The sequence below is a fragment of the Chlorocebus sabaeus genome, chromosome 2 (assembly GCF_047675955.1).
Source record: "Chlorocebus sabaeus isolate Y175 chromosome 2, mChlSab1.0.hap1, whole genome shotgun sequence".
NCBI lineage: Eukaryota > Metazoa > Chordata > Mammalia > Primates > Cercopithecidae > Chlorocebus > Chlorocebus sabaeus.
In genome coordinates this window covers 705,241-714,797 of record NC_132905.1, presented here as the reverse complement: position 1 = coordinate 714,797, position 9,557 = coordinate 705,241, and the positions used below count along the sequence as shown (strand labels likewise).

Here is a 9,557-nt window from a genome sequence, read left to right as displayed (position 1 = left end):
TGGGGCTGGTGCTGCACTGGGCGGGATGCACTCACACCCCTGCCTGTGGGCCCTGCTGGGGATTCCCTGTCCCATGACGGCAAGGCGAAGGGACGTGGTCCCCGGGCTGGAGCCAGCCCAAGGGAGACAGCAAGGGCACCGCCCGTGAGACGCTGCCCAGGAAACACACCAGAAGGGATGCTTCTTGCCACCGCAGGGCCCGAGGCCACACACACGCTGCCTTTGGAAACAAAGCAGACAGGCAGTGGGAGACTGGACAGTGGCTTCTGAGGCCTCCCAATGGGCACCTTTTTGGGACAGGCTCCAGCACAGGGAGGGGTAAGGAGATGGCCCAGCGGAGGCACCCCAATGACGATGTGGCCTGGGAGTGCCCTGGCTGGGCTGGGGGTAGGCACAGAGGCCAGGGTAGCAGCTCCCCACAACGGACGCCAGACATGGCTCCCCAAACACCCTGAGCTCCAGGACCCCCACCAGCCAGGGGCGTACGACCCTCACATGCTGCTTTCAAAGTCCTCTCCCTCAGGACGTGTTCCCCTGCTGACCTCAGGGCCTCAGGACCTCCCAGCCAAGCCAAGTGAACTTAAAACGAAGGTGGAGGAGAAACGGGCCCAGGGTTCCCGAAGGTGAAGGAGAAACGGGCCCAGGGCTCCCCGAAGGTGGAGGAGAAACGGGCCCAGGGCTCCCCGAAGGTGGAGGAGAAATGGGCCCAGGGCTCCCCGAAGGTGGAGGAGAAACGGGCCCAGGGCTCCTGAAGGTGGAGGAGAAACGGGCCCAGGGCTCCCCTGTCCTTGCTCTCTGGGAGTATTTGTGCCCATGACCCCAGCCCTGCTCCCTCCCGGGGAGGCCACTCTCTAGGAGCCCAGGCCCGCCTGCGATGCCATCACCCCAATGCCAGATGCTCCCGGGCTCTGGTGCTTAAGTCTGGAGCTAGGGACTCGCTCCCCCATCACAGCCGCCCGCCCCAAGGGCCACGGTGCCGGCAACAGGACAGGTGTGGGATGGTGCATCCCTGAGGCCCGAGACCCCAAGAGGCCCAGTTAAGGAATCGGTCAGTGGAGAAGGGGCCGTCAGCTCCAGGGGCGCAGGAGAGCAGGGAGGGCACTCAGCTGGGCTGAGGTGGGGGCGGCTTCCTCCGGAAAGTCGGGGAGGGCGGCCCTGTGCTGGCGTGAAGGCTTTCCTGGCCCACCGCATCACGGCCCAGCCCTGCCCCAAGTCTGTCGGGGCATTGGTGGACAGAGGTGAGGCGGACCCCTGGCTAAGAACTGTGAGGCCTGCTCACCAGGCAGGTGTCCCAGCGCCAGCACCCGACCAGGGCAGTCAGGAGAGAGGGGAAGACTTGGGGTCCTGCCCCCTAGGTCTCCGAGGCTGGGGTGCTGCTGGCTCTCACGCACCCACGGAAAGGCCAGGGCGAGGCAGCTGGAGCCCCCAAGGACCCCCTTTCTGAAGACGCTTCAGAGCTGGATCCCTGGTCCCACCGTGAGCCGGGCCTTCCCCCTAGAGGCCAAGACCAGAGGGTTGGATGTCCACTCTGGGCTCCAGTTTGGTTCCCAGGCCCCACCTGCTCCTCAGCTGCCAGTGAGGGTCTCCACCTCAGGGCTGGTTCCCACCAAAAGATCCCTCAGATCCCAGAAGGTACGGGAGAAGATGCCAATCAATAGCTCTGTAATTGGGCACCCCTGAGGTGGGGCACGGGAAAGTCCGCCAGGCAGGCCAGGTGTGAGGGCAGAGGCCACGTGCAGCGGCCAGCCACACCCACCCGAAGCTGCCCAGAAATCCCACCAGGCCCCAAGGCCCACAGGTCCTCATGGAACAGGCCTGCCCCTTGTGCCTCCCCTGGGCTTGGCTCCCTGAGACCATCCCCCGCCCGTCGCCATGCCAGCCACACCCCGTCATCACTCCTGCCCCTCCTCACACCAGGCCGATGTCTGCCACAGCCCTGAGCAGAGTGGACAGGGCGACCTTACTGCTGCACGCTGCTCCTGGAGCCACAGGGCCCTGCCCGGCCCTCCAGCCCCTGTCGGAAAATAACTTTTGTAAAAGGTCACTGCCAGGAGCCCCGTCCTTCAGCCCACATGGGCCCCTCCAGGGCCCACCCTTCCCGCCACACTCAGTTACTGTAAGAAAAGGGCCCCAGAGGGTTCCTGCCTCAAAACCTCGGAGGCACCGTGCTGAGGAGGGCCGCGGACGGGTCCACTGGCCCAGTGCTGCCTCACTTCCTGGGCCCGGCCCAGCCCACGTCACCAAAGGGGCCCTCGCCGGTGGCCGAGCGTGGCGGGGGCCCGCAGGGGGTACAGAGGTCGGAGTCGGTGTCTGACTCTCCCTCCGCGATGTAGGGCCTGACTTTGGCACAAGGCGCCACGGCCGCATAGCAGCTGTTGAGAGCATCCAGGTTCTCCTTGGACTGGGAGATGCTGAAGCCGCTGAAGGAACGCTCCAGCTCCTCGTGGTCCACGGACGGGATGGAGATGGATGTGTCGCTGTCCCGCAGAGTCCCCTCGGGGGGCCTGCAGCCGGGGGCATCCTCCTGCCGCAGGAACTCTGTGCTGGCGCGGTTGCCCCCGCCGTAGGCGGACAGTGACCGCTCGTGGGCAGGCGGCGGCGGGATGCGCACCAGGGAGCCAGGGTCCCCCACGGGGGAGGTGCCGTGGCCCTGGCGCGGGTGGCTCTGTGGCTGCCAGGAGGTGGAGGGCGGACACTGGACAGGGGGTGCAGCCGGGGGCGCCGAGAAGTTCTTCTGGCCCGTGGAGCTGCTGGAGCGCACAATCTTGACGATGCAGCCGTGCCTGTCGACGTGCTCCCGGCTGTCTTCCGGGCTATGGTATGGAGGTGCCGGCTCTGGCTCTTTGGCCCCAAAGTAGGCCTCAGTCTCTGTCGGGGGGATGCCCATCCGCTGCATGTAGATGTTCACCAGGAAGTCCAGCTTCTTCTCCATGGACAAGACCTGCAAAAGGGGCTGCTGGGCTGGGCTGCGAGGGCCCGTGCCAGGGGTCGGGGGACTTGGGCTGCTCCCAGGAAACGGGGGGACCCAGGCTGGTCCCAGGAAACAGGAGGGACGCAGGCTAGTCCCAGGAAGTGGGGGGGACCCAGGCTGGTCCTAGGAGATGGGGGGACCTGGGCCACTCCCAGGAAGTCAGTCGACTTGGGCTGGTCCGGTCCCAGGAGGTGGGGGGACCTGGGCTGCTCCCTGGAGAGGTGCAGGGAGGGGGGACCCCTGCTCCCTGGAAGCTGGAGGAGCAGGAAGAGGAGGCCCCCGAGCAGCTCCTCCTCCTTCCCAGACCCCTGGGGGCTCAGCCTCCAGCTCCACGGTTGGGGCATGTGTTCAGAGCCAGGCCCTCCTGCTGCCTACTGTGGAACCCCCTTCAGGGAAAGCCCCACAGGGCAGGACCTGGCAGTTCCTCACTTACTGCTCAGGCCCAGTTCTCAGACGCAGACCCCAAAACAGGGGTCCTCTGCGATGGTTTCTGAGAATGCACCCCCAGAAGACAGTGGCTGGGGTGTCAGGCAAGGAGGACAGAGAGGAGGAAGGCCAGGCAGGTACAACTTCTGGCACATTCCACAGGGGATGTGGAAGCAGCAGATTCTTGGGCACCCCAGGCCGGGGGCAGGGGGCTCACAATGGGGTGTGAGGGGTCTGCACAGAGCAGCTGTCAGTGATGACAGGGGCATGTGCCCCCTAGACTTGAGGAGCCCCCCTCCGTGGCACCCAGCCCTTGAAGCCCACACTGCCACAGGCTGACAGCAAGGGCCCCAGACAGCAGGCACCACAGCCCTCCAGACCCGCACCCCTCCTGCCCAGCCCCTCGCACCTGCTTCTCCACCTTCCCGAGCCGTCCCATCATGCTGGGGTCCTCAGGCAGCTCCGCCTCGGCCGGGCCCTTGGTGCGGTCCTTGTCCGTGATCGCTGGGCCCCGCCCCACAATCTGGTCCACTCTACCAGGAACAGAGACCGCAAAGCATGAGTTCGGGTGGGTGCAGCAGCGCCCCTGCCCTCTCCTCCTGAGCCAGGCTGTAGGCCCAGCCCAGAGCCGACCAGGGGGCAGCGGGTGCCAGGACAGACGGACGGGGTATACCCCGTTCTCAGCCCGTCTTCTGGCACCGCGAGGTTCTGCTCCTGCCCGCTCTGTCCCCGAGGGGCCTGGCACATTAGCGAGGAGTAAAGGAAGCTCCCACCAGGACCAAGTCACCTGGCTCCTCTCCGTGGGCTCCCAGCTCCCTCCAGCCAGCCCCACCTGCTCATCTTCTTCCCTTCTCAAGGCCTATTGACCCCACAGCCTACAGAGGGTCTCCCACTGCAGGGCCTGGAGCCCACTCCAGAGGATGCCCCTCCCCCTCCCCATGCCCACCCTGGAGCTTTACTCCTACGTAATGTGCCACTGAGGCCGTCGGCCCCACCAGGTCTGATGGGCACAGAGTTAAATGTCTGCGGCGGGGATAACAGAAGCAGAAAAGGCGTGAGAGCTGCAGCTCATGCACCAGGACAAGGAGGGAGGGCACAGAGCAGCACAGGAACCAACGCACAAACCAGAGGAGGGGAGACAAAGCTGCGAGGGTGTGTGCACGTGTGTGTGCACGTGTGTACCCAGGCGTGTGCATACTGCACGTGTGTGTGCACGTGTGTACCCAGGCGTGTGCCTACTGCACGTGTGTGTGCACGGGTGTACCCAGGCGTGTGCCTACTGCACATGTGTGTGCACGTGTGTACCCAGGCGTGTGCATACTGCACGTGTGTGTCCTCAGTTGTGTGTGTGTGCCCTCTTGCATTGCACAAGTTTGTGTGTGCACACATATGCATGTTCATGTGTGCAAGACTGTGCACATTTGCATGTGTGCCTATGTGTCTGCGCCTATGTGTCTGCAGGATGCAGAATTCAGCTGAGCTGATCTCCAATGAGGCCATAGGTCACTCATGACAATAAAAAGGGAGGGAGGCTCCTTTGCCCTCAGGGACAGGGGCTTTTGACCAGTCTGGTAGCCACAGAGCCATGGCCGCTGCTGGGCTGGCGGGGGCCACCACGGTGGGTGTGCGCTGAGGCCTGCAGCTACATGGGAACTCACTTGGAAACAAAGACCCTGCAGTAAGTCTATAAAAGTCCAGCTGGACAAGGGCAGCTCGAGACAGGGTGTGGCTGAGCAGGACCCACCCAGGCGAGGGTGCAAGCTCCCGAGTCTCCTCTGGACTGGGGCCTGGTACATGAAGAGCGCCCCACACCAGCCCGACGGGGCCGAGTCCTCACTTCCTGCCACTGGGCTGCCCTACCTGCCTCTGATGGGGGTGGGGGAGGGTGGGCCGGGGGTGTTTTCTTCTTTCTGTTGCAAGAAACAGAGGGGGTTTCAGGCTCGCGTCGGCCACAGTGCAGCTCCTCATGCTCTGCGGGTCTTCATGCTGGACTCATGCAATAGGGCCAGGAGGGCGGGAGGGGACGGGGGGAGGGGCAGCGGGAGGGGACCCTCTGGCTCCGAGCAGACGCCAGTGGCGATGGAGGAGATGGGGGTCCCTGGTGTTCGGGGCGTCCACACAGTCCAGGCAGATGCTAAGCACCTTCGCCCCTGCCACATGACGGGCCGCCCGCCTGCTCAGTCCCAATAGGAGCCCTGGCCACGGGCTCGGCCTGGAGCTGCTGCTGGGGGCTCCTCTGAGGACCCTGTGCCCCTCCTGCCCTGGACCTCAGACTGGGGGAGACTTGATCCTTGAGTGCTCAGTGCCCCGTGAGATGGGGCAAGTGCTCCAACTGTCCCCTAGCCCCCTCTCTGTGTGATCCTACGTCTCCTAGCCGCAGGACCTTCCGAGTTCACAGCTATGGACGCCCAACTGCTGTCCCCTGTGACAAGGCACAGGAGGACGGAGGACGAGCCCCAGGGCACAGCACCCTTGGGCCTGGGGGGCACCGCAGAGCAGGGAACCCTGCAAACACTGTCTGGGGCTACCTTGGGTTAGGCAGTAACAGACGACGCCCTGCCTGCTCCCAGAAACTCTGTTCTCATGCGAGGAGCACGGGGTTGACGTGTCCAGTGCACAGAACCTCAGCCTCACAGGCGAAACCCCACCACAGACGGAGGAGGGGTCAGACTCGCCCCGGACGCTGCCCCCAACAGCCTAGGCCTGGGCTTCATTTGCCCAGACACTGGCATCGGCTGTGCCCAGAAACCCTCTGCCCTGAGCTGTCAGGAGGGCCAGGGGTCTATGCTCAGCCTCTAGGCCTCTGCCCGGGGGGCTCTGCCCTCCCTCAGCCTATCAGACTTGCCAGAAGATGGGGAACCACCGTCATCTGAATGGTCCCTGGGAGGCAGGAAGGCCTTGGAAAGTCTGAATTAATCACTATAGAATTGGCTTCTGCCAGCTCACGTGGGCCGCGCCTCTTCTGCCCATCGGCTGGGGCTCTCGCCAGCTCCTTTATCAAAAACACTAATTAGGATGCTGGCGGCTTGAAAGCCAGCACCGGAGCTGCTCAGCACACGTCTGTGCCGGGCACCTGGCAGGCCTTTGCTCACATTTCTTCCCAGTGGCTTAAGGGGTAGATGCTGTGACCATCTGTATCTTCCACGAGAGGGAAGAGCCACAGACACGCAGCTCCACCTGCTCAGAGCCACACAGGGCCCAGGTCTGGGCCGTGCACACAGCCAAGCCCACCCCTGCAGTGGGCAGGTGCTGAGGGGCAGGTCAGTGCCTGGGGAGGCTGGAGGGCCCTCTGCCAGGAGGGGCCTTTCCAGGGGGCAGGAGCAGGGCAAGGGGGACATCCCTGAAGGTCTGATGGCATCTGATCCTGGAGGTGCTACCCGGGGGCCTCCCAACTCCAGAGGGAAGTCTCACAGGGCGTCCAGAGCCCCCGGTTTCCCCAGGGCACTTGTCGAGAGGAGCAGTGGGGCCCCTGGCAGTCCTGACATGGGCACAGCCTGCCTGGGGCCCTGGAGGAGGAAGGGCCTTCTCCCTCATGTTGCCTTTTCAGGCACAGAGAAAACCCGAGCGTCCCCTCTGGCCCGGGGAAAGGGTGGTACAAGGTGCTGCCGTCATGTGGCCTGGAGCGAAGGGGCCGGCCATTCCACAGACACGTCGGAGAGGTGCTGGCATCCTAACCTAGGTGAGTACTGGGGTGACTCTCTCGGAGGGGCCGTGGGTCCTTTGGTGGGGTACTTCTTGTGCCGGGGAGTTGAAGGGGGTGGGGGGCCCACAATCATATCTATCCTGGCAGAGTAAACAAGAAAAGAGACACCAGCAAAATGCATCGTAAAGCCACATGAAAGAAGGAGCTGGCCAGGAACTGGCGGAAACAGAAGGAACACCCAACAGAAGCAACAGTGAGGCTTCGTCAAAACAGGTGCTCTCCCACAGAGGGTGCGGACGCCACCTCGCTGGACCTTGGATTTGCCAAGTCCTTCCCGTGTTTCAAACAAAGTGTTTGACTCGGGAGCGGTGGCGGGAGGCCCCACTGCGGAGACCCGGGTGCTGCGCCCTGGAGCGTGCAGTGCAGGTGAGGTGCCTGCAGCGGGAGCCGGTACCAGACAGGCCGCTTCGAGGCAACGTGAAACGCATTGTCAGGAGCTGGCCGAGGACTCCTGGGGTCCTTGGGCTGTTTGGTTTGGTTTGTTTGTTTTTCCAGAGAGAAAGGGAAGGGAAGGGAAAATTTAAGATGAGATCCTGGTGAACAAAAACAGCTGAAGTGAGAGAGATGTGGAGACAAAGCACAAAAGTCAAGACAGGAGGGCGTTCTGCACGCGCACGCACACGCACACGAGGCCAGCGCTGGCCGCTGCTCCAGAGACGACGCTGGAAAAGAGGCCTCACGGCTGGAGCCCAGCAGGGCGAAGGGGATGGCTCAGCGGCCCCTGCACAGCAGGAGTGGGCTAAGGCCTGGAGGCGCCCCTTCCCTGGCCCCCTGAAGCAGGACTGGGCAGGAGCCCCACAGTGGGGTTCTCGACTGCCTCAGAGGAGAGCTTCGCTCCGCTGGAAGGCCCGGAGTTGGGCTGTGACCCCGGGCTGTCCCTGACCATCCCAGCCTCCTCCCTGTAACGGGGGCCCAGCCTCGCTTCCAGGGCTGGGAAACTGCTACAGTCTTGGTTGGGGGACCTGGGAGAGGGAGGGGACCCTGATAGGCAGGAGCATGTCCCCTACTGCAGGAGAGACTCCCAACAGCCGTGTGTCCCCCTTACAGGCAACATAAACACCCACTCGTGTGTATATGCTTGTTTGTATGTGCCTGGGGCTGCACACGTGTGGACTTAGGGGACACCTACACCAAGAAGGGCAGGTAGAAGAAAAGGTGCCAAATAGCATAACTGCTGCCTGGCGGGGCCCACGGGAACCCTGCAGCTTCATGTCTCAACAGAATTACTCCATCCCCAACACACATGCACACACATGCGCACATGTGTACACACATGTATGCAACTCCCCACACACGTGCATACATGGCAGAGCAGAGCCACATGTGCACACCACACACATACACCTGTGCGGAAGCACACGTGTGCATGCGTGACTTATACACACACACATGCACACGCACGTTTTCAGGGACCCACACACGCAGGTGCACACACTTTTCCACCGCAGTGTGGATGGGGGAAAGATGGGGGAAACAACAGAATATTAAAATCGACTTTGTGAAGACACAACAGAAGCTGACAGAGGCCGACATGGGTGGGGGAGGAGGCCCCTCCCGCACACCCCCTGCACTCCCACCGTGGGCCACAGTGGGCTTTGTCCCAGAAGCCCACCCCGCTCTCGTCCCCTGCTGGACAGGCAGGCGAGGCTCTTGCCTGGACTGCAGGCTCTTAATTCGGGACAGCATGTCCAGGTGGCCGGCTGAGTACTGCTCAATGACGTCCATCACGTCGTAGGGCCGCAGGCTCTCCTTGAACTTCCGCTTGGATACCAGGAACCGCATGACACTGCAGGGGGTGGGTGGGGCCGTGAGCCCTGGGCCAGAGACCCCAGCCACATGCACCAGGCTGGCCTGCGTCTGCCTGCCTGTCGCCCTCCCAGCACCTCTGAGACCGCGGCCCCTGAAGAAGGCTGGACTTGCCTGTCTCGTCTGCCTCCCACCAGCTCCACACACAGAAGGGCCTGTTCGTGGCCCTGCTATGCTCGTGACAGGTGGGGCTTGCAGGCCTGGCCATGCCCCCTTGGACTCCGTGCCACAGCAGGCACAAGGTGGCTGAGCTGCTTCCTAAGCCAGGTGGCACCAGGCCTCCGGCCTCTTGCTGAACCAGCGTCCCACCCGAAGCCCACCCGAGTCCCAGAGTGGACTCCAGGACATTCAGCCAGGTTGCCGTGTCTTGGCCCTTTCTTTTCCTGGTAGACCCTGTCTCTGGGCGGCTCTGTCCAGCCCCATGAGCACCTGCAGGAGGCAGGACCACCGAGCGGGAGGCCCCTCCTCACTCCCCCAGGCTCCGGCTGGGCAGGGGCCTCACCACACGGCTCTGATGCTGACTTTGAGGCCCGGGGTCAGGTCCTCAGTCACAAACTCGCAGGGGCAGCTCTTGTCATCCACAATGTCCTCTCCAGGGAGGCTTGCTTCTGGGGGGAAGGAGACAGGCCGTGAGGGGTTGAGGGGGCCGGG

General features: G+C 63.5%; 1 protein-coding gene across 10 annotated transcripts in view; it reads right to left on the bottom strand.

Annotated features, from left to right (window-relative positions):
• Window positions 1-302: 302 nt before the first annotated feature.
• The window catches only part of KCNQ2 (potassium voltage-gated channel subfamily Q member 2), a 66,515-nt gene continuing 57,260 nt past the window's right edge, over window positions 303-9,557 (bottom strand). For 4 of the 10 annotated variants that reach the window (XM_073005239.1, XM_073005251.1, XM_073005253.1 and 1 more), the window contains 4 exons: window positions 9,409-9,514; window positions 8,713-8,886; window positions 3,807-3,930; window positions 303-2,941 (listed from right to left, as the gene is read on the bottom strand). In XM_073005239.1, the coding sequence (XP_072861340.1) occupies window positions 2,210-2,941; window positions 3,807-3,930; window positions 8,713-8,886; window positions 9,409-9,514 (1,136 nt within the window). In that variant the 3' untranslated portion in view covers window positions 303-2,209. Of the gene's footprint in view, window positions 2,942-3,806; window positions 3,931-7,072; window positions 7,181-8,712; window positions 8,887-9,408; window positions 9,515-9,557 lie in introns of all 10 variants that reach the window. The other 6 variants (XM_073005244.1, XM_073005256.1, XM_073005258.1 and 3 more) reach the window with 4 other exon arrangements.